General features: G+C 40.0%; 2 protein-coding genes across 2 annotated transcripts in view; one reads left to right on the forward strand and one right to left on the reverse strand.

Moving 5' to 3' along the window:
• The window catches only part of IP3K2 (Inositol 1,4,5-triphosphate kinase 2), a 183,983-nt gene that overhangs the window by 11,506 nt on the left and 146,630 nt on the right, over nt 1–25,847 (forward strand). The gene's annotated exons all lie outside the window — the stretch shown is intronic.
• Nucleotides 708–6,034, reverse strand: LOC149500949 (uncharacterized). Its single transcript, XM_089734948.1, has 2 exons — nt 6,025–6,034; nt 708–5,209 (listed from the first exon to the last, which is right to left on the reverse strand). Exons 1-2 carry the CDS (start codon nt 6,032–6,034, stop codon nt 708–710), a joined length of 4,512 nt encoding a protein of 1,503 aa, XP_089591074.1.

The following is a 25,847-nucleotide window of genomic DNA, read 5'->3' on the forward strand; positions in this document are numbered from 1 at the left end:
AACGCCGAGGATCTGTATATAAAACTAATACATATTCTTATATAAAGATTTATAATTTGCGTATTTACTGGTGGTAAGACCACTTGTGAGTCCGCGCGGGTAGGTACCAGCACCCTGCCTATTTCTGCCGTGAAGCAGTAATGCGTTTCGGTTTGAAGGGTGGGGCAGCCGTTGTAACTATACTGAGACCTTAGAACTTATATCTCAAGGTGGGTGGCGCATTTACCTTGTAGATGTCTATGTGCTCCAGTAACCACTTAACACCAGGTGGGCTCTGAGCTCGTCCACTCATATAAGCAATAAAATAAGATAGAGTTACGTACATATATAGAAAGCGTGTAAAAGCATCTGAATGATGTAATTAAGGTTCAATTTGGTTTGCGTACTATCCGTAAAGAAAAACTGTGTGTGGTTGCAACGACATTTATTGTGCGACTGACTTCACTTTTGACAAGTAAAAATATCGTAATTAGCAAAGAGTATAAGGTTAGTAACAACATACCGCCCACCAAAGGACTACTAAGTTCTTTCTAAATCTATTGCACTAATTACAACGTCAAGGTGACTTCAAAACAATATTCTACAAAACGAAATAAAGGTTGCTTAAATACTAGACATCATAATACAATATGCTTAACTTGAGACTTAGTATAATATTGCTACAGTGACATTGGTAGAGAATCTTGACAAAATTACAAGATGACATTTCACCGAGTGGAATCCACAGGCAAACGACATAATTTTGTTATTGATCTTTTTGTCACAGAACTGCCACTTTTCACACTGTAAACTCTCGTGAGATTATCAGGACCTGGGTGCTTCTCGACTATTCTTCCCAAAGACCATTTTCCAGGCGGCAAGTAATCGGTTTTTATTAAGACTATATCTCCAATTTTAAATTCCTCCTCTCTTCTTAGCCACTTAGGACGCTGCTGCAGTCTGGATAAGTACTCGTCCTGCCATCGCCGCCAAAAATCATTGACCAGCTTTTGTGTGTGTTGCCATCTAGATAAATGATGTACCCGTACCTCCTTCATGTTAGGCGATGGTACGACGATAGGAGCTTCTCCAATTAGGAAATGCCCGGGTGTCAATGGGTTTAAATTTTCTATATCTGTGTCATCCAGCGGACATAACGGTCTCGAATTTAAACAAGCTTCCACTTGGCAGAGAATGGTGCTCATTTCTTCAAATGTAAGGTGAGTTTTAAGGATCCTTTTTAAATGAAATTTTATAGACTTAACTCCCGCTTCCCATAATCCGCCAAACGTAGGACTGTAGGCCGGAATAAAATGCCATTGGGTACCTTCTGTAGCAAGCTTTTCTGCTATGTTTCCGGGGAACTGTAATTGAGCCTCGTTCCAGGCATCTTGCAGTTCCTTATCAGCTCCTATAAAATTTCGACCTTGGTCACTCCAGAGGTGACAGCATTTGCCTCTTCTGGACACAAAACGCTTAAAAGCTCCGATGAAGGCTTCTGAAGTTTGATCACTAACTAGTTCAATGTGGATCGCCTTAGTAGCCATACAGATGAAGATACATACGTAGGCCTTGACTGTCTTACATCCTCTGAACCGCGACATCAATATGTGAAACGGCCCTGCAAAGTCAACCCCACTATTTATAAATGGTCTTGATGGGTTTACTCTCTGCTCCGGTAAGTCTCCCATTAATTGGGTTCTGGTAATAGCATTCATTCTGGCGCATATTAAACATTGATGTACATGCTTCTTTGTTATTGATTTTGCCCTTATGATCCAATATTTTGATCTGAGATAACATAGCATTAACTGAACCCCTCCATGTAGTGTCTTGATATGGGCGTCAGCAACGATCAAGTGTACTAGGGTGTTGTTATTTCCAATAATAATTGGGTGTTTTCGGTCATCAGGTAAGTTAGTATGTTTAAGGCGACCGCCCACCCTGAGGATATGATTCTCATCCAAGTATGGGTTTAGCGATCGTAATTTACTTTTTTTTCTAACTTGTTTCTTATCTCTTAGCCGATCTATTTCTTCTTTGAATTCTTGTTGTACTAACTTAATGCATGTGATAAGCGCGTCTTCTAATTCTTGTGTAGTTATTTCTTTGCTCGTACTTAAATTACTTTTGTATCTTAGAAATCCTTTACAGTAAATAATAGTTTTTAGTAATTCTGGTAACGTATCAAAATCTTCAAACTGAGCGGTTAAAGGTTTTAGTTCTTCTGCATTGTGGTAAGTATTTAATTTTATTGGTTTCATTTCTAATTCTGTTTCCGTTATTCCAGGCTTACTGTATATTATTTCTTTTTTGCATAACCACTTGGGCCCTGTCCACCACAACTCTTTCTGTTTCAAGTCCGCCAGCAGCATGCCCCGCGACCCGATGTCTGCAGGATTCTCTTCCGAAGCTACATGGAACCATCGGTGTGTGTTTACATTCTCTACAATTTCTACGACCCGGTTCGCCACGAATGTCTTCCATCTATGAGGATCACCAGATAGCCATGCAAGAACAATTGATGAGTCTGTCCATGCATAGATGTTAGAAGTAGGTATACGCATTGCGTTTTCTATTTGCTTAAGTAACCTTGCTAATAACAGTGCTCCACATAACTCCAGGCGTGGTAGAGACACGGTACGGAGTGGTGCCACTCTAGTACGGGCAGCTAATAGATTGGTGAATACTGAACCATCTTCCCTCTTCACACGAATGTAAGCCACCGCGGCATAGGCTTTCATGGAAGCATCACTGAAACCATGAACCTCGATGTTTTCCATCTGTGTGCTTACTGTGTTTAGCCATCTTGGAATACCTATCTCTTTTACATGTTCAAAGTCTTCTCTTATTGTCAGCCAATCGTGTAACAGCGATTGGTTAATATCGTCATCCCAGCCAATCGGTTCTAGCCATAGCCTTTGTATGAGTATCTTAGCCAAAATTAAGCTAGGGGCGATCCATCCCAGTGGGTCAAAAAGTCTTTGAATATCAGATAGTATGCCTCTCTTTGTAATATTGCTTGACCTTGCTGGTAAGTTAACCTTGTATTGAAATTGATCCGTGCCCAGGTTCCATATCAAACCTAGGGCTTGTACTTTTCCATCCAATTTAAAATCCAACTGTGCTCGAGATGTACGTTTGTTTGGTTCTATAGATTTCAAAAATTCAGCAGAATTGGATGACCATTTTGATAATACAAATCCACCTTTCTGTAGAATATTATCTACTTCTTGTGCTCTCTTTATGGCTTCAGGAGCACTGCTTTCCCCCGACATTAGATCGTCCATGTAAAAATCTTCTTTAATAATTCGAACAGCCATTGGATGATTTCGACCCTCATCTTCAGCTACCTGGTGAAGCGTTCTTACAGCCAGGTGAGGGGCCGCCGCTGTACCAAATGTAACACGAAGCATACGATATTCTTTAATTGGGTCTGTATCATTCTCTCTCCACAAAAGGCGTTGATATCGATCGGCGTCTTCTTCATAAAGTAATATTTGCAGGTACATCTTTTGTATATCACTTGCATAGCAAACACGATGTAATCTCGATCTCATAAGTATATTCCTTAAGTCTTCTTGCAGTTGTGGACCTACAAGCAATTCATCGTTTAGAGAAACGCAGTTGGAGCCCTTCGCTGAAGCATCAAATACTACGCGTGTCTTAGAAGTTTCTCTGTCTGCGTGTACCACGGCGTGATGAGGTAAGTATACTGATTTTCTCTCAGTTATTTCATTCTTAAGTATTTCTTCCATGTAGTTAGCTTTTATGTATTCTTGCATGACCTTTGTATAATCTTCTTTCAGTTTAGTTTCTTTCTTAAATCTTCTTTCTAGCTGAAGTAACCTCTTTCTAGCTATTTCTTTTGTATTTCCATCAATCGAAATTGGATTCTTTGTATTAAATGGCAGCCTTACTAGATATCTTCCTTCACTATTTCTCGTATGTGTACTTTCATATATTGTTTCACATAGCTTTTCTTCCTTTGTTAATATTCTCTTTTTATCATTGTCAATTTCCCAGAGGGATTTCAACATATGATCTATATGGACTTGATGATGAAGGACCAGAAATGATTCATTTTCACGGTTATTATCGATTTCTCCGAAGAGGATCCACCCCAGGTTGGTTTCTTGGGCACATGGAGAACCTGGAGGGCCCTTAATAAGTGTTGGTTGCACAATCTGTGCATACTCTTTAACACCAAGAAGTAAGTCTATAGAACCTGGTTGGAAGTAGTCTGGATCTGCCAGGTTGAGTCCTTCTAGATGTGGCCAATGTGTGACAGTTACAGCTTTGGAGGGGATCTTCGTGGTCAACTGTTTACTCATAACATATGCTTGTATGTTGATTTCGAAGCTTGGATTCCAGCGGGAGGCAATCTTAAGTTGAACCACGTGATCAACGTTAGTCCTAGTAGATCCCACCCCGATGATACTTCCTCTCGCTGATTGCCTGGTAAGTTTGAGCATTTGAGCCGCCTTCTCGCTTAAAAATGAAGCCTGCGAACCTTGGTCTACTAGCGCACGAAGAACAACGGTTTGGTTATGCTCGTTCCTCGCTAAAACCATCGCTGTGGCTAGTAGTGCTGTGCTTTGTTTAGTACTGTGATGTGACGCCACCATGCTATTTATAACCTCTTCTTTCTCTTCTACTCCGTGGTGAGATGCACTCGGTTGATTCCTTTCCTCAGTTTGTGCCGAGTCTTGATGGCGGTGGAGAAGAGTGTGATGCCGTCTTCTACATAAGCGACAGGACATTCGTAACTTACACTGGTAAGCAGAATGCCCAGGCACCAAACAGTTAAAACACAGATTGTTGGTCTTGACATAATCAGCTCTTTCTTTAGGTTGCAGTTTGGTAAAATTCTTACAATGACTTAATGTATGTTTTTCTTTACAGAGCACGCAAGTTCTTTCATTTGGCTGTGACGTGGTAGTCGTGGCAGTGACTAAGTGTGGACGTTCTCTTACAGGTTTGTCACGGCTGCTACAAGTCCCTGACACGGACAATACAAGTTCTAAGGTACGGTATCTTGACTGCAGGAAATCTTTTAAATTCTCCCAAGTTGGTAGTTCGTCCTCTGATTTTGAATAAGCTGTCTGCTCCCATTCTTTGTGGGACTCCGGGTCCAACTTCTGTATCACAAGGAATATAATTATAGGATCCCAGGAGGTCGTAGGTATATTTAAATTTTCTAAATTATTCAAACAATCTGTCGTGACGTCTAATAAATTTTTTAATTGATTTGCAGACTGAGAACTAATTTTCTTCTGATTAAATAATTTCTTCAAAACTGAGTTAATTATTAATCTTTTATTTCCATACCTTGACTTCAAAATATTCCATGCTTTTTTATAATTATTTTCCGTGACTTGAACAGGTTTTAATAATGTTTCTGCGTCGCAGGTGACTGTACTCTTAAGATAATGTAACTTTTGTACGTCACTTAAAGCCGGGTTCTTATCCACTAAGGAGGTAAATAGGTCTTGAAACGTAGGCCAATCTTCATAGTTTCCAGTGAATTTAGGTAATTCGATTCTCGGTAACCGAACAAGGTTTTCAGTATCCGCAATAATCGTAGAATTATTTGCTGAGGACGTTGAAGTACTCGGCGCGGCTGCTTGTGTGAAAGATTGCAAAAGATCTTTTAAATCGGCTAACAAGACGAGATACAAATCTTCGAACACGAAGTAATCTTCATTTTGAAAATATGGTAGGTCTTGTCTTTGTTCTTTCGGTGTTATTTTTACCAATTGTAGATGCGTTTGCTTAAATGTAGTCCAATATTCTTCGATACATTTGATTCTTGCTTCTACATAACCTCTTGTCAATCTGGCTTTTGGACATTTCTTTAAATTAATTTGAGATTTGTTTAAGAGCTCAGCGGTATCTTCTAAAACATTCAAAAGTTCATCCATAGTACCGTCCAACCAGAAAACGGAATAAAATTGTAATATTTATAAATTATGTACAAATTATTTGTCTTTAAATCACTGGAATGTGGTTTACGGCTTACTGGAAAACAATATTTTCACTGACCGGCGTCCATCTTCGATAGCTTGTATGTTCAAAAAATCCGGCTCGAAGGACCAATATGAATGATGTAATTAAGGTTCAATTTGGTTTGCGTACTATCCGTAAAGAAAAACTGTGTGTGGTTGCAACGACATTTATTGTGCGACTGACTTCACTTTTGACAAGTAAAAATATCGTAATTAGCAAAGAGTATAAGGTTAGTAACAACAGCATCTACGATTTTATCTCGTGTTTATTGTTTTCTTTTTATTATTTCTGAACTCTCGAATACATTAATAGTCACGGTCCATGGTTTAGTGTGAGCGTGTGTAAGTCTAGATTAAGCCGTAAAAGTGTTGTTCAATCGGGCCGCCGACTCAAGAAGACCTAAGAAGATACAGTATTTTAATCTAAAAAACTAATTTAAGTACACTCAGTAGCGTGAAGTCTGCTTACAAGAGCTCAGATACAGCTTGTTAATATTTTTTTTGAACACCACAATGTGAATTGATGGTAGTACGTTTTGAGAGCCCGCACGGGTATGTATCACTACCCCGCTGATTTCTGTCGTGAAGCTTCCAGATTCCAATGCATTGCCATCGTCGCTCAATATGTTGTTTTATTTCAGTCAGTGCGCAAGTCCGGCACAGGCAGTGTTCCCCACGTTCTAATATATTAATATGTGGTGTTTCCCGAGCAAGGTAGCTTCGGCAAACGCTCACACTACTGACAGATACCTTGACATTGACAGCTGACGACTTATAATACGTCAGTCATGTTGTACAGTGTTGCCATTCTAATAAAATAAGTGACGTTGCATAACCGCTTAAATAGATTGCCTCTGACTCAAATTTTATTAACATTTATGACAATAACATATTAATTGCTTAAACGGGTAAACGAGCTCACGACCCACCTGGTGTTAAGTGTTTTCCGGAGGCATAACAACGCGAATGTCACTAATCATCTCGAGATACGAAGTAGATGTTTTAATAAATATAAAACAGTTGTACTGTTCTTCAAATTGGAACGCATGAGTGATTCGCGTTAGAGGAAGGCAGGTTGGGTGTGCCCAGTCCGTGCCAGTTTACATTATGGGCATGCATACAATATACCATCAGGAACTGGCGCTCGGGTAGTTGTTAGCAAATCCCGCCCCTTGTGACTGAGCCTTTGCTCGCCCACCTATCCTTGTGAAACTGGAAAGGCCTCCGGCGACCAGTAAACCCTCATTATAAAAAAAAAACCGTCAGGAAATTTATGTGGGAGGGCTCAGCATCAGCGGAACACACATTGGCGCGTTGCTCTGGATTCGACGAGCAACGCGCCGCTCTCGTCGCGGTCATAGGAGAGGACCTCTCGCTGCCGCGCGTCGTGGCTACGATGCTCGGCAGCGACGCGTCCTGGAAGGCGATGCTCGACTTCTGCGAGTCCACCATCTCGCAGAAGGAGGCGGCGGAGCGAGAGAGGGAGAGCTCTTCCCTTTCCGCACCGATCCGTCGCCGTCGAGCCGGGGGCCGGAGGCGGTAATACGCCCGTACGTCCCGGCCCCTGTAGGTAGCGGCCTCCCCCCGGTGAAGGTCAAGGGGCGACCTGAGGGGGTGAAGCCGCGCGGCGCGCTACCAGCACTCTAGCGCGCTGCCGTGGAGTGAATAGAGCGACCGGTCGACGGTGTATCGCGTCCCGACCCGGCAGGCTGGTTCTGGTCCAGCGGGGTATTCCGGGACACCAGCGGCACCGTCTGGGCGGCCCGACGGGCTGCCGTACCGAGACGGCCGACGTTTCAGAGCCTTCGGTTCGCCTCGAAGACTCCGTCGGCTGGGCGTCCTTGGGGTGAGCCGTCTGGTTGTAGTGTTGACCGCGGTAGCCCCCTACCTCATCCGGGTTCTGACCTCGGAGGGGATCGGACGTCGGGTGTAAGAGTGCAGGGGAGTCGTTTAGTGGGTGGGTCCTAAAATCCTTGAGCCCGCGGTCTGCTCACAACACCATGCAGATCGTTGAGTCTCACATACCCCGCGCGCCCCTTTTGCGCGGGGACCTCGAAGGAGGTTCGGCCCTCTACCCGAAAAAAAAAAAAAAAGAAGGGCTCAGCATTTCGTATCAGTAATAATTGCAGCATCGGTAATACATCACCGTTTGATGAAACATATTCAAAGATTTCACGTTCACACTAACTTTTATATTTATAAATAGATTCGAAAAGTAATTTGTGTATTTTCGCGTGACTTAAAAATGACTTGCCGCATGAGTCGTGCTACGAAAAAATTGACTGCGATCACAGATATAACACAATTATTTTTTATAGTCGAGTTTCGAATCAATTAATAACAAATCGACATGAACAGAAGATCGTGCATACGTACGGAAGCGAACGCAAGTTTTTATTGTGGCGGGCGGCGCGAAGTTGCGTGACCGAACAGAACTTGTGCCGTAGAATGTATCGTTTCCGAGTCGAAGTATTTTTTGTCGCTTTGTCTCATTGGACGGAAATGTTTTTTGCTTGTCTGTTGTGCTCAAGTAACTATCGGCATCACGTCCTTACGGGTCCCTCAGATTCAATAACCTTTGCCTTAGATGCTTTCAGCCCTAACACTAGGAGCAGGCTTAGGGACCCCGGTAACCGTACTCGTCGAACCTGACAAAGAGTCCGACGTGCAACCTAGCCTATGCATCAGCCCGCTGAGTTTCTCGCCGGATCTTCTCAGCGGGTCGCGATTCCGATCCGGTAGTAGATTCATTCGCGAAGCAGTTGCTCTTGAGTTGAATCCTAAAAAAAAACTATCGGCATTAACCATTAGTAAATATTGTTTGCATGCTACAGATTCTGGGCCCAAAATATGTCTTATCGGATCCTCTAGACCCACACTCAGTGCTTTTAGGTTCTCCGACCACCGGTCACTGTTCTCGTCGAACTTGTCGAAGAGTTCGACCTGTAGTCGTTCTCGCGTAGTTGGAAGAGCCCAATCGGCTTCCAACGTATAGGTAGAAAAAAAAGATCATTTGCCATTTGTCACAGTTGTACAATCAAATTATTCGCACAACGATTTTGAAGGGAAAATGTGAAATTGAACGCATTCAGTCGAATAGCGCTAGTTTTGCATTAATTATAACATAACGTTTTAGTTTTTTTTACTGTGTGTTTGAGGAGCTGAGGTGAAAACAGCTTAAGAGCACTGCCTTATTTTATTTCGATTAGTCGTATGATTTTTTATTTTTACTATTTATTCCATATAAGGTTGGACGAGCTCACCGCCCACCTAGTGTTATGTGGTTACCGAAGCCCATAGACATTTACAACATAAATGCCGCCACCCACCTTCAGATATGAGCTCTAAGGTCTCAGTATAGTTACAACGGCTGCCCCATCCTTCAAACCGAAACTCATTACTGCTTCACGGCAGAAATAGGCAGTGTGGTGGTGCCTACCCGTGCGGACTCACAAGAGGTCCTACCACCACCAGTATGAAATTATTCGATTTTCAGCCTGTTAAATGCTTTCCGAGTAACATCTTCTTTGTTTAAATTGTAAATCTTTTCGGTTTCATATCTTTTTAAATCTTATGAGAGTTAAAACTTAAATAGAAGATTAGGAAGATTTGTTGTTTTCATGAAAGACTATGTTTAATGAAAGTTCTTTTGACTAGTACAACGCTACCATTAAGTAGATTTTTATATTGTGTACGTGCTAAATAGACATTGTTGTTTTAAAAACATGAATAACGGAGGTGAATACAACGATGTATCAGTTTCAGAACTTTACACTAACAAACAATGTCACTTGACGGGATCAGTTGAAAGAGAATTTAGTGAACAATAAATCTGCTTTATCTCAGTAGATAGTTTACGCAATATTCGACTTTTTCGTCATTGAAATAAGAGTGTCGTTGACCAACAACGTTGAAGTGTGTGTGCCGTAAGGATTATGATAAAACGTACAACGTGACACCATAGTTTGCGTTCTGATTTTCGACTGACGTAAATTCTCATCAGGTTATTGAATGATGACTTTTAATAAGCCGTCTTTTATCGTATCGTATCGGGTAATTAGTGACTAAGCAGTAACCTAACAAAGCATAATAATATGTACTAGATAGAGGTCCCGCAGTAGTTGAAATTCGACTATAATTAATTGGAATTGTAAGTTTGTACACTATTATGATTGTATTTTATACTTCTATAATCACAAATTTCACCAAGGCTACACTGTAAAAAAATATTAATAAAGACAAGCAGTATTTAATCTATTCTCAATTTGACCACAGACGTCAAGAACAAAAGTTTGACAATAAATAGTATGCATGCGTGTGTGCGTCAAATACATGGTATGTAGTGTGTGTAATGTTTTCTTTATTGATTTAATGTATCTTGTATGCATTATTTAAAAAAAAAATTAGCATTGTACACTTCTTCTCTATATTCTCTATAAGTTAGGAAAATTTCATACTCCTCCGTCCGCGCAATTTTCGTAAAAAGGGATACAAAGTTTTTGCTTCACTTATTAATATGTATATAGATTTTCTTCGGTTCTCGCGAATTTTGGACATAATCATTATAATTTTTTTTACGCTTTATGCGGAATTTACATTACGAAATTAGTGTCATGCATGTTGAACTCAGCTTCACGAAAGTAGTTTCGATATAAATAATAGTTTCAGCTATCACAAACCTGAGCCGCGGCTTTTTTATCTCCACTGTGTTAGTATAATATTGCTTAGAATTAGAATTTTTATGTCATATTAATTGAAAATTTATTTTTATTTGTATTTTGGAGTAAATAAATGCAATTATTATTATTATCATTATTATTATATGCGAAAGTAATTTCGTAAAAAAAAAATGTGTCGCAAAATCCACAGTATCGCAGTAACCATGGCGCCATCAGCATCAAAGCTATATTTTGCTATATTCAATGTACCTAAAGAAATGCTTATACGTAAACATAAAAAAAGACTCAAGAAAAAAAAAACGTTGGTAGATCCGAGGATGGTTAACAAGAAAGCATTTAGGTGCCATGAAGTTAGTCTCTGAATTAGCAGATGAAGATCCTGAAAGCTATAAAAACTATTTTCGAATGAGTGAAGTTTTTTGTTTATTGCTTAGTTGGGTGGACGAGCTCACAGCCCACCTGGTGTTAAGTGGTTACCGGAGCCCATAGACATCCACAACGTAAATGCGCCACCCACCTTGAGATATAAGTTCTAAGGTCTCAAGTATAGTTACATAATAATTTTATTTTTTTACTGTAGGTGTTTCGGGTTCCAGAGACACTCTTGTCGCTGATATGAAAGCGCAGGCGCTTTCGCGACACTAGTTCACGTCACCTCTACACTATGAAATTAGTTGCATGACACTAATTTCACCAAAAAATCGCGCAGGGCACGAAACTATATTTGCATTCATGAATTTAATGCATACATTACGAAAATATTAAATTAGACGTGAAACTGTTGGTAAAACTAATGTCACGAAATTTATTTCATGCTACTAATTTCATAATGTAAATTCGCCCTTAATCTCGCTTTTTCTCGCGACTAAGGTAGTAAGTAAGACAAGTTGTTATTGACAACCTTAGTCGTCCGTGACCACGATAACGTTAAAGTATTCAAAACGACGGAAATAATATAAAGACAATAAAAAAAAGACCGGATTAAATGAAATCGTAAAAGTAGTTCGAAATAATCATTTTAGTGTTTTACATTGTCTGATTTGACTACGTAATTATCAACTAAAAAGAATTTCAATTGGTGGCCTTTTTATTGGCTTTGTAGATAGATTATGTATATAGCCAATCTGTTATCCTGATTTAATCTGGTTTATTTTTAAGGTCATTTTGGGACTATTAAAATTTAATTCGTTTACGACAAAAAAGAACGAAACAGCAGTAAATAAGGCTGGTTTAATGTTATCATTCATCCAAGAAGTGAAATAAATTTTACTGGACCTCTTCATCTTTAAGATTCGTTGTAGAAAAATCTACTATAGGTACACAGTACTACACTGTACAAAACTCAGACAGTCCAGAACCAACACAACTACATTTGCTTAAGATTATGGCTGATTTATTAATTTAAAATTTTTACATCATCTGTTAATCTAAAATCCTTGAACATTTAAAAAACTGTTCGTTTTTTTTTCTTTCTACCTGCGCTGATAGCCTTGAGAGGCTATTTCAACTTCGCCCTAATATGTAGGTGAGCTCACGGGGCTCAACCGGAGTGGTGCTAACACTGGCCCTAGCAAGAGCAGTGCTTCGTAGAATCTACCATCGGATAGGAAACGCGACCCATTGAGAAGATCCGGCGAGAAATCAGTGGGCTGAAAATTGTCCGGCCGCCGCGCTGATAGAATGTCTTACAATCGAGTCGACTATGTAGTTTTGAAGAGGCTTTGATTTTACGAATTAAAAAAAAATATACAAAAAAATATCAAATTCATTTGCAAAACGATATGTTTTAGTGAGTCGTTAAGGAAAACATAATGAAATTCAAAGCATGCCACCTACGTCTACGTACGTAAGCGCATTTCTTTCCTCTTTGAATGCAAGCACGAAATTCCAAGTTAGGTTAGGTTGGGAAACACCCATTCTCGTGCTGAGAATTATAATCACGACATCGGAAACTTAATTTGGTATGTACTTTAAAAAAAAACCGCTCTTCTACTGATTTGGGTATAGGTATTGTGAAGTATATTTTTTTAGCATCGCTACGATTTGAAGGGCCATGAAACGATGAAACGGAAACGTTATTAAGAAAGCGACACTAAAAACAGATAAATAAATCTGTCTGTGAAAAAATTAAAAAAAATGAGATAAAATACATTTGAAAGTTTGGAGTTTGTAAAAAGCGTTTATATACATGTGTATTGATTGCATGACATGGCGATGAGCTTCATAGATATTAGAACTCGATTACTTGACCCACGTTGAGACATGAGGTACCTTTAGAATGTAACACTTTAGTGAGTTAGTTTGTTCCTGTATTTAGATAGAGTAGCGCACAGATCAGTTTGGGCTAAATTTGTGGTTTTCATTACTACTTTCAACCCAAGTCATTAAAAGCATATTTTTAAATGCTCAAACCATTTTTCTTCTAATAACTGGGAGTTTGCTTGATATATCGCTTTATGTACGCAAGTGAAGTACGTGAATTCGGGAAACTCTTTTCATCAGATCAACCTACCTACTTTGAACTGGTATTCTGGATTGTCCACAAACTACAGCCGTTAGTTTTGACGTATGGTGTCAAAGTTTCAATTACATTCAAAAAATGGTCTTGAAGTGAATTTAAATTATTATTTCATATAAAAGTATCTATATATTAATATGTGAAGCAAAAACGTTGTACTTTATTTTTTTTTGAAAACCCCTTTGATACAAAAATTGCGCGGACGTTGGAATATGAAATTTCCTACACTTATAGAGAATATAGGGAAGAAACGCAGAATGTATTTATTTAAATTATGCATTAATAATACCTATGTACATTAAATCATTTAAAAAAATTACACACACTATCATATATTTGACACAGCACATACATATAAAAATATACTCTTTGTTTATTGTCAATTGTCAAACTTTAGTTATTGTTTAATGTCTCAATTCGAGAATAAATTAATATTGTTTGTGTTTAATATTATTTATCTATAGTGTAGTTTTAGCGGAAACTGTGATTATATTAAAGAAGCTTAATAGTGTTTGACAATACAACTATAATAATAATGTTTTTTTCACCCCGGGGTGAAAATTTCGCTTTTAATCCCTGGCACGCGGGACAAAAGTACCCGATTCTCTCCGAGAGAACTTTTCATTCCGGATGAAAAAAAATTGCATAAGCACCTAGGGAGAAAAGTAGAACATCTCCACCAGCGATTGTCACCACTGGCAACAAATTGCGGGCGTGAATGTCCTACTTTTCTCCCTCGATGCGTTATATAATATACTATTATAAATAAAATTTTAATTAATTAAAGTCGAATTTCGACTACTGCGGGACCACTAGTACCAATTAAAGCGGTTGCATAGTAATGTCAGATCACGATGCAAAGTGAAATTGATGAGACTTTGTGTACTTTAAAACGCATGACGTAGAGCACATAATCGCTCTGTCTGTACTGGATTGAGATATCAACGTCACGGTGCAAATTGTGCACCGCTCGTTGAGGATAAATTGATTCATCCTATTCAGTTGGCGGCCACAATTGAGTGATCCGGGACCGCGTATTACTGACACTCGACCGACGATCGCGACCCCACATTTATATAATGACTGTGTCGAGATTTTTTTTTTGTTGCTTACATGGGTGGACGAGCTCATAGCCCACCTGGTGTTAAGTGGTTACTGGATCCCATAGACATCTACAAAGTAAATACGTCACCCACCTTAAGATATAAGTTCTAAGTCTCAAGTATAGTTACAACAGCTGCCCTTACACCCTGGGACATGCCTTCAATGCGGGCGAACAGATGTTGTGAGTACGTCATAAAAAAATACCACCTTCCCTCGAATTTGAGCCCCAGAAAGCATGACTCGATATGAATACCGAACGTCTTATTCATTGGTCCGTGGTTGCTATGACTTACTTATGTTTAATTCGAGTTTGCCAAATGTGAAATGTTATTTTCAAAAAATAGAAACAACCGAATTTTAAAACTTACGAAAATCGTTTATAATTAAGTATTATCTATACTAATATATAAATCTACAGTGGTTTTTACGGATGTTCCGTTATAACTACTGAACCATGCATATCATTGACTTGAAACTTGGTATCCATGTAGAAAATACATGTACTTAATGGATAGGCTAATATTTATATGAGTGTTGGACTCCCTACACCAGTTGTGAGGGCGTTAATGATGAGAATCTTTGTAGGGGTGAGAAATAATACATAATGTTAATTTTAAATACCCAGCGAAGCGGACGGGCACAGCTAGTTTGTAACTAAAAACGCGAACGATCCTGCCTTGATAATAAAATAATTAAAACATTGTGTGCGTCATGTTGATTCAACGTTTTCCGGAATTAGAAAAAAAAAGTGTCTCCGAGCTCGTATCAGGCGATGCTATGCTGGTTCTTAAATCTCGCAACAGGTTTTTTTTTATTGCTTAGATGTGTGGACGAGCTCACAGCCCACCTGGTGTGAAGTGGTTACTGGAGCCCATAGACATCTACAACGTAAATGCGCTACACACCTTGAGATATAGTTCTAAGGTCTCAGTATAGTCACAACGGCTGCCCCACCCTTCAAACCGAAACGCATTACTGCTTCACGGCAGAAATAGGCGGGGCGGTGGTACCTACCTGTGCAGACTCACAAGAGGTCCTACCACCAGTAATTACGCAAATTAGAATTTTTGCGGGTTTGATTTTTATTGCACGATGTTATTCCTTCACCGTGGAAGTCAATCGTGAACATTTGTTGAGTACGTATTTCATTAGAAGAATTGGTACCCGCCAGCGAGATTCGAACACCAGTGCATCGCTCGATACGAATGCACCGGACATCTTATCCTTTAGGCCACGACGACTTCCAGGTACATTAGTAGTAGTAAATTTTACTAAAGATCTAATTAACACTATACCTAACTCTGTTTTTGGGTATGGGCAGTTTTCTTATATTCAATATTACAAACTATTTGAATAGACTACGCGCTACTTTTTTATGATTGAAGGCTTACTGGTGGCCCGGAGGCCTTTCCAGCTTCACCAGGACGGGTGGGCGAGCAAAGGCTCAGCCAGGAGGGAAGGGACTAACAGCTGTCCGAGCGCCTCCGAAGGAGACCTAATAACTCGAGAGCAGCTGCTTCGCAGATAAATGTGCTACCGGATCGGAATCGCGACCCACTGAGAAGATCCGGTCAGAATCTCAGCGGGCTGATGCATGGGTAGACTACGCGTTACTCTATCGGTACAGGCTAACAAAGACCTTCATAAATAATGTTGGTACAGCACATTTTCGTAACGCATTTTAGTAATAACTATAACGGTGCGATAAGAATAATGTTGATTACATAGTTTTTTTTTTTTCATTTCCTATGAAATGTTTTGTAATTAGAAGGCCAACGGAACCGTTTTTGATGTTTGCAAAACAATTCAATTAATTAGCATTTGTTTCGCCGTGTCACGGTATTGCTTGTACTGATTGTGTATCAGTAATTAAAAATAATTTTAACAATTTTTTAATGAGCTCTAGCGTTCGATTCTCTTTGTAATAGTCATGTTTTTTTAATTAATAGAGTAAAAGCACATTTGATCGGATACCGCGTAGAGCAATATCATTATTTTTTAAAATTTAATGGTTGTTATAAGGTGTCCTCCTAACTATGATTCCCTGCGAGACTACACACACCTGTCGCAGAGAGCCCGAAATCATTATCTTCTGACATGGCGGGCGTGTAGTGGGTAGTAATGTACTGAAATACTGTTTCAATTATGTATAAACATTTTTTTTTGTGGTAGCGCAGCGCGAAACGTTATTGAAGTTCCGAGAACGTCTTCACTCTTTTTAAGTTAGGCAATGAATGTGCTTCGATCATCTATACTTCTATACTAATATTATAAAGAGGAAAGATTTTTTTGTTTGTTTGTATTGAATAGGCTCCGAAACTGCTAAGCCGATTTGAAAAATTCTTTCACTGTTTGGAAGCTACATTATTTCGGAGTGACATAGGCTAAATTTTTTTTTTTAAAATATTAGTGATCCTTATTAAAACTCCAATAATGTAAACCTAGGTGTAAAAAAACTACCTAAAGTATTCTTTACATCGCGTACCCTGCGAAGACTATTGATGATAGAATTAAACAATGTACTATGACTTTGTAGAACACATTAACAAAAAGTGTCGCGACAGCATATGTCTAACTATTATAGTCATGCCGCAATAGGTGTTCTTTTATTTAAAAAAATAAAACAACGTCAAATATCGTTGAAATTTGTGTTAAAGCCCGAGTGGAGCCGGAGCGGGCCGCTTGTAGTTAATAAACATAATATTTAAGAGCATCGATCCAGTTCGAGCGATGACACCTCGACTCTGGCCAAAGCACACTATCCGAAGTAAGCCGACGTTTGACGAGTAGTTGCAGCCTAAATCCACTAGGTGGCGTGCTTTCGCTACGTTTATGAACCTTTTTTTTAGGGATTTTATGACCTGGTAACTAAGACTTTTAGGTCAAGTCTTGTTTTAATTTTAGTGGAAACTTATTTTTAAATGAAAAATGATATTATGAAATGAAATGAAGTTGATTAATATGAAACATGGCATGAAATGAAATGAAAATGACATGAGATGATATGGGATGAAAGATAATCTCAGTAAAATGGTGGTCATTTACTAAGACTTTTTCAGTGGACTTTTTGGAGGATCCCGAGAAGTTAAGTTCAGCGGATTTGTTTCATTTTCCCACATTTGTGCACCTTCACAGATACTAAACAGTTAATAAACCACCGTTATTACACATTTAAACCTGAAGAAACACTAAATAGACAACATAAAACAAATCACACAACTTCACTCCTCGCATTCCCGCCAAAAAGTCTTTATAAACCTTTATTTATATACATGTATAGATATTGAACACATAAAGAGCAAACAGAGAACTCGCAAACCTTATTTCAACATGATTAAGCCAGAACACACGATTTTAACATTCAATGAATTGGGAACTCCTTAAATGTGGAAATCGATTCTAATATGGTAAGAAACTATTGAATAATAGTCTCTATAACATAAATAGCCGGTAGTCTAAAACAATTCGTAGCCAGCGAAGTTGTTGATCAAACGAATGTTTACCGATGTGGGATTTATATAAGATTGTTTATTTGATTTTGAAGTTTTCTTTTTAATTATTGCCTTTGTAGGCAGACGAGCACACAGCCCGCCTGATTGTAAGTGGTTACCGTTGCTCATGGACGTCAGCAAAGGCAGGGGCACTGATACAGGTTATATACCAGCGACTTGTCGATGTATGCTCTGTTTTCAAGGGACTTTTTGGCGGGCACGCGAGGAGTGAAGTTGTGTGATTTGTTTTATTTTATCTATTTAGTGTTTCTTCAGGTTTAAATGTGTAATAACGGTGGTTTAATAACTATTTAGTATCTGTGAAAGAGCACAAATGTGGAAAATGAAACAAAGCTGCTGGACGTAACTTCCCGGGATCCTCCAAAAAGTGCACTGAAAAAATCTCAGTAAATGACTATCATCTTACTGAGATTATACTTCATCCCATATTTCATTTCACTCTTCACAATAAGAATATAAAGTAATATAAGACATGACCTAAAGGTCTTACTTACCAGGTCATAAAATCCCATAAAAAATCTGTATTCAAGTCTCGTTGAAAAAAGAACATGCTGTGGCACTCGGAAGCTGTTAAAGTGGAATAGACAAAGCCAAGCTATATATTGTGGACATATCTAACAGCATTTTAACGGAAAACGCGGGAATCGAGAAATTTTGAAGACAATCTTATTAAAACTGTAATGCTTATGATATGACAGGCGTTGTTATAAGGGATACCAGCGGCACAAACAAACTGATGCTTGCTGCTCAAGACTCTCTTTGAACCCGGCTTGAAAAAGGATATAGCGCTTAGTACGGTTAGTGCGAGTTTTTTAACGTTCTCGATAGCGTAAAAGTTAACCCAATTTTGTATGCAGTTGGAACAGCGCCCCTAGCGGCAAACGTAGGCAAACGATCCCGTTCCGTACAAATATAAGCTAACTTTTACGCTATCGAGAACATTAAAAAACTCGCACTAACCACACAGGAAGCACTGTGAGAGTTAATTCCAGAGTGTGATGGTTTTTTATAAAAAAAAGCAGTAACACGCGCTTTGAAACCCCACTTCGATAAAGCGGCATGACACGAGAACCCTCTCATCGTGGCCGCCGGTAACTACATTCCCGATCCTGCGGACAAAATGGAAAGCAGTCGACGTCGCCCAAAACACGTCATTTCGGATCCTCCCGATCTACTAACGGTGCTTTTAGGTACCTCAAGCACCGGTCACCGTTCTCGTCGATCCCGTCGCTTGCGACGAATTTGCTCGACGAGTAAATTAACCCTCAGACATAGCCCACTGAGTTTCTCGCCGGATCTTCTCAGTGGGTCGCGTTTCCGATCCGGTGGTAGATTCTGCGAAGCACGGCTCTTGCTAGGGTTCGTGTTAACAACGTCGTCAGGTTTGAGCCCCGTGAGCTCACCTACTAGTTAAGGTTCCGCTGATATAGCCTCTCAAGGCTATAAGCTTAGGTAGGAAAAAAAAGCGCTTTGAATGAGCACTGTGGCACTAGGTAATATTGAATAAGCACACTGATAACGAACTAAATCTGATTAAAAAAAACATGATGGCCTCAATCGAATTTAACACAATTTTTTACTTCGATAATCTTCGAACTCAATTCAAACGATTCATTACGAATTACGAAAGTGCACAACACTGTTACTTGCTAAAATAATAATATTAAAAATTCTCTTAAAATACTGTTTTAAAAAACTTCAAAGTATTTTCTTTCACAATGAAAGCACATTACTTATCAGATAACCGTTCTCACGTGATCGTTACGGTTTCTAATCTTAAACGCCTTTTGTTGATTCGGTTACGGTACTAACACCTTTATAACAATAGCATAAGGTAACTAATAATATTGAATTTAAATGACCTGGAATGAAATAAATGGCATTGAGCTCGAATTCGCGTATTAATCGGGATTTTGATTTAAAAATTGTTTTTCGAGCCTTTCAATTTTTAAGTGATTGTACGAACAGGATATATTGGACTTCGGTCTAATTTAAACTAATAATTAGTATTAAGCTACACGATTGTTTTAAAGGTTATAATCACAAGGTTTGGAAAGGATATCTAGAATTAAAATACAAAATAAAAAACGGACCGGAAAAACAATACGTCGGTTCGGCTAGTAAACTAACCCATAGACACAACCCACTGAGTTTCTCTCTGGATATTCTCAGTGGGTAGCGATCCCGACCCGGTGATAGATTCTGCGAAGCATGCTCTTGCAAGGGCTAGTGTTAGCAACGTCCCCAGGTTTGAGTCCCGTGAGCTCACCTACATGTCAGGTTACGCTAATACAGCCTCTCAAGGCTATCAGATTAGGTGGGAGAAAAAAAAGATCGACTATGCTGACTGTGTCGGAGCTTACCTAAATTCCGGTTAAAGGGCACTTAGTAGATACCGATTTTTCAAAAAAAATCTAATGCATATTCATCAACAACGTCTATAATAAAGGCAACAATACCATGTACCTAATAAAGATCGAATACGAAAAATTAAAAAAATTGCGTTGTATAAAATATTTTTGTAGCGTGCAACATTCGGGCGCACTCGGGCGTCATCGGGCGTTATCGGAGTTTCCAAACGCGCAGGTGTCCTGTGACGTCATGCAACAAGATTCGCGCGCGTTGATTTAAGTTGAATGTAAAAATTTTTAAATTGTCACATTATAGATATTGTTGAAATGGTGTGTTTGACTTTTATATGTTCGGAGTCAAAATATCCCGCGAATACGAACAACAAATAACAAACCACATTATCATCTTTTTTTTTTTTTTTTTTTTTTTTTTTTTTTTTTTTTTTTTTTTTTTTATGATTGAAACTTTACTGGTGGCCCGAAGGCCTTTCCAGTTTCACCAGGACAGGTGGGCGAGCAAAGGCTCAGCCAAGAGGGGTGGGATTTGCTAACAACTGCCCGAGCGCCTCCGAAGGAGACCTAACAACTCAAGAGCAATTGTTTCGCGAATGAATCTACTACCGGATCGGAATCGCGACCCGCTGAGAAGATCCGGCGAGAAACTCAGCGGGCTGATGCATGGGTTAGGTTGCACGTCGACCTCTTTGTCGAGTTCGACGAGTACGGTTACCGGGGTCCCTAAGCCTGCCCCTAGTATTAGAGCTGAAGGCATCTAATGCAAAGGTTATTGGATCTGATGGATCCGTAAGGACGTGTCTAGGGCGTCGACGGTGACTGGCTCCTGCATGATCAGGATTCGGGGAGTAGTCAGCGGCGGCAACGATAAGGCGATTATCATGACGCATAGCCTTATCGAAGTATCGTTCCGACGCTGACTTCATGTATTTCCGAATTGATTCGAGGCCCAGGTCGTCGTGTAGGTCAACGTTCCTCACGAACCACGGAGCCCCGACAGCTAACCTGCAAAAGCGGGATTGTAGGGATTGGAGGGTGTCTGTGTGTGTGCGGGCCGCGTGAGCGAACACCACACTCGCGTAACTCATGACGGGCCTTATGCAAGTTTTGTAAAGTGTCACCTTGTTCCGAAGGGACATTTTACTCCGCTTACAGATCATGGGGTAGAGTCTACCGAGAATAAACGCGGCACGGTCACGGACTGATTTTATATGCGGGCGGAATGTCATCGATGCATCCAGGGTAACGCCCAGGTACTTGACCTTCCTGGCCCAGGGTATGGGTTGTCTAAAGAGAGTAATCGGGGGTGTGAGATTCCTCCTCCTAATCCGGGAGGAAATCCGTGTGGAGCTTCCCCTCTGAAATAGCACCGCAGTACTTTTCGCTGGGTTGATGTCTATGCGCCATTTTCGGAACCACTGTCCTAGGGCTAGGGCTGCGCTCTGAAGCTTCTTCGCGATTAGGGACTTATTTCTACTAGAATAGTAAACAGTCGTGTCGTCGGCGAATAAAGCTAAATGGGTCGGCGGCGACCAGGGAATATCGTTGACGAATAAGCTAAATAGGAGGGGTGAGAGGACAGAGCCTTGCGGGACTCCAGCTGTGAGAGGTCGTGGGGAGGAGCGGGTTCCCTCGACTCGATATCGAAAAGAGCGGTTCGACAAGAAGTCCCGTATGATGAGCACGAGACTATCCGGTACGCCCATGTTGAATAGTTTGAAAATCAAACCATTGTGCCAGACGGGGTGACGGGTGGTAACGCATCCGAGGGTGGCAAGGAGGCTCTGCGTTCTACCTCACTGTCTACTAATTCTACATGAACAGGGTCCACGGATTGAGTGCTGGGCGTGCACTGGGTTTGCAATGTATCGGCCAGCAGCTCTGCTTTTTCGTCATCATCGAACGCCGCGAGTCGGCCTGAGGGGCCTACGAGGGGGGGCATAGTTACTACCGTATCCGATTTGAGAGTACGAGCTAAGCGGTAGTAAGACCTTTGGGAGGGCGCGAGTCCTTCTAAGAAATCAGACCATCTGGCATCTCGCACTTCGGCGATGCGAGACTTTACGTCGCGTTGTAGGGCACGCATTCGAATACGATTTTCCGCGGTAGGATACCTGTCGTAGGCGCGTATCGAGGCGTTCTTAGCTCTAAGGAGTTCCCTAATATCGTCGGACAATTTGAAGCGGTGAAGGAAGTCCTCCGCTACAACTTGTTTCGATGACCTATCTAATGTCGAGGTGATGTGTGACGTTAAGATGTCTATGGCTTCAGCGGTATCCTGAGGAGACGGGATAGAGTCCGGGTTAAACGGGAGCGACGGTGGATCAGATTCAGCCAGGCTGATGCCCAGCGTGTGCCAATCCACCACAGTCCTCGTGACGGGAACGGAATCGGGAGCGCGACCGAGCTTCATAACGACGGGACGGTGGTCTGAATCTAATTCTGAAACTACTTCGATCGAGTGTAAGCGCAGAGTTACGTTTTTTAATAACGCTATGTCGAGTATATCCGGGCGATGCGCGATATTTAGCGGGTAGTGAGTCGGGGTTAGCGGAGCGACGATATCGAAGGCGAGATCATCGACTAACGCGTCAAGCCGCCTGCCATTCGGGGTTGTGGTGTGTGAGTTCCACCTGATGTGTTTACAATTTAGGTCGCCCGCCAGAATGACAGAGCTCCCCATACCGAGCAGCGCCTCGATATCACTGCTTAGAACGATCTTATCCGGTGGAAGATAAACGGACGCGGTAACGATCGGCGCGTGTCCCGTCAGTGAGATTCGGCACACTGATGCTTCGATATTAGCGAGCGCGGGAGGATCGAGCGGGACGCAATGCAGGGCTCTTCTATAGTAAATGACGGTACCACCACCACGGGCAGAGAGCCTGTCGTTCCTGACCATGTTATAGTTCGCGATTTTAGGGTCACGGCGCGCGGGCTTAAGTAGGGTATCCTGCACTAAAAAGATATCAATTTGATGGTCACGCAAAAAGTCAGAAACCTGATCACGTTGATTTGCGAGACCGTAAGCGTTAAAAAATCCTATCGTTACGGATAGGGGCTTTATTCTACTTATATACGCCATTGATTACCGGCGGAGTGAGGGGAGGACGTACGTATTTAATGACGCGTATACGTCGGCGTATTCTTGCACAACGGCGATAAAGTGTTGTGCAGTGGAGGCAGCGCGAATGGCGTCGCCCAAACATTATCATCTACAAAGCAGCCATACGTTCCGGTTTGAAGGGTAGGGGAACCGTTAAGCATTACACGCGATTTTCACCACATATCTTATGATAGAGCGGCATTAGGAAGATTATTAACATTTATATTTACATCTTCAAAGACCGAAAAACATCCGAATTAGGGTACCTAACAAAAGTTGTTGGCAAACTTATTGTGATAATGTGCTAGAATTCGCCTCAAATCGTATTATCAATTCGAACGTACTCGAATGAATTAACTTACATGTAGTGGTTTTCACACGTGATTGTGCCATATTCACAATAGGCTCGGAACGGCATAAATAAAAAACAAGTTTACTAAAACCTGTCGTGAATTGATTTTGAATTGTAAATATTTATTGATTGTTTGACGATGAGGAGTTCAATTAAGTCTTTTGTTTCGAGGGCAGAAATCTTGAATGAATTTGAATTAACAATTAACAGTTAGGTATTTAAATTTCGCTTTGAAAGTGAGATTTATCATCTTTTATGACGCCTTGTGTTGCGATTTTTGTGTTCAACTGCATTGATGTCTGGTTAAACTAATACGCATTTTAGCATGACGTACGCTTTTTCTCTGCCAATATTAAGTTGACAGTAAATTCATACAGATAATGAGAAATTGTAGGATCATATGTATTTGGTGTGGTCCGTTTGCGGATATATCCGAATAAATCTGTATTACTTTTTCAAAAGTATGTATCGTGCACCCAGCTATGCAATTAATAGACATGTTCTTTGAAATACACTACATTATTCTAAGGTGGTCTACAGTGTTCCAGTGTAGTCCGATTTTGGACGTTATCATTAACTTTGTTTTATCTGGTTATATCTAGGCCACCGCTACAGGGTTATCACATTGCCTAGTTTTTTCGTTTTTTTTACCTGCTAAATAATAATAATGGCTTAGCATGGTTCTGTTCGCTACTTCTTCTAACTTGAAGGGTACTATTCTTTGTTTTACTCGTATTACAAATGTAATGCTGCTCACCAATTTTTATGGGCGTGTTTCTTTAGATTTTTTTTTTTAAATAATATTTACTAACAATCACGCCACGTTAACAGGTCCCGTGGTAAGTTCGTAAAGAACTTGTGTTACAGGTACCAGATAACGGAAATAAATGTAATATTTTTATTATACACATACATATATTTAATAGACATCCATAACCCTGGAAAAGACATTTATATTTATCATACAAATATCTTCCCTTGGCGGGATTCGAACCCGCGACCCCCTTGTGTAGTGACCATGTCACTTACCACTACACCAGACGGCCGTCAAATAAGAAGATATCCCGCAACAGTTCTATTCGCGGTTAACTTTCCAGATTTTATTTTTTGTTGAGATTTAACTTGCTCAGATCAAAAAAAGAAAAATGTTAGCGTTCGATATTTAAAGACATTAGAACGAAAAAAAAGAGAACAACAGTAAGTGGTCTTGACATCCCTACTAGAATACCGAATTCAAAATGGTTTTATTAACGTTTGTACTTTTTTTATAGCGTTGTATTTTTTTATCGGTACAGATATTAAAAATGCGAAAGCATTTGTCTATTATGTTTTCAAGTGCAAACTACTGAACCGAGCTTGTTTTTTTTTAAATAATTTATGTCCTGGCAACGAGTCGTTTAAGCCAAGTCTTATAATTTCTTCTTTTATATACTGTTAGAATATGAAAAATGATTTGAAGCGTAATGAGATGAAGTATGAGGTCAATTTAAAGGAATCGAGATGATATGAGATGAAAGTCTCAGTAAAATGATCTATTGATAATTTATCTGTAGACTCAATGGAAGAACCGGAGAAGCCACCTCTAGCGGCTTTGTTTCATTTTCCCATATTTGTCCACTTTCACAGATACTAAACAGTTAAAAAAACTACCGTTAAAATACATTTAGAAGGAACATTAAATTAACAAAATAAACCAATTGACATGACTTCGCTGTTTGCGTTCCCGCCAAAAGTCATCGAGCTAAAATTCTTGCGAAGAATATACCACTTTTCATTCCACTGCACAGCGTGAGTCTCCTTTGACGAGATATAATGAAGTGTAGTTGACGCTGGCAATGCTGCGGACGTAAAGCTAATCTTACTCAAATTTTGCAACAGAAGAGTTTGTTTGTTGAAGACCTTCAAAGATTATGCTGTTTAACCCAATAGCAAAATCGGCAATGATCTCTAATACAATTAATACAAATATAGATTTAAAAATAAAACAGACCAACACACCTTTTTAACAAACCGAACTGGAAGTTTGGCTAAAGGACCAGAATCTAGGCCATTCGATAATAATTAAATAAGAACTCTCTATCATTTTTCAATATCACGTGAATCATAAAACATTCTATTTTCAAAAATGACATCGCCTATGCTTTTAATTCTACTTCAAGAGGTTGGTAATTTCCAATATCAATTCAATTAAGTACTAGTTTTTTTTTGTTGTTTGGTAAACGA

The sequence above is a fragment of the Bombyx mandarina genome, chromosome 18, assembly GCF_030267445.1.
Source record: "Bombyx mandarina strain Sakado chromosome 18, ASM3026744v2".
Taxonomy (NCBI): Eukaryota; Metazoa; Arthropoda; class Insecta; order Lepidoptera; family Bombycidae; genus Bombyx; species Bombyx mandarina.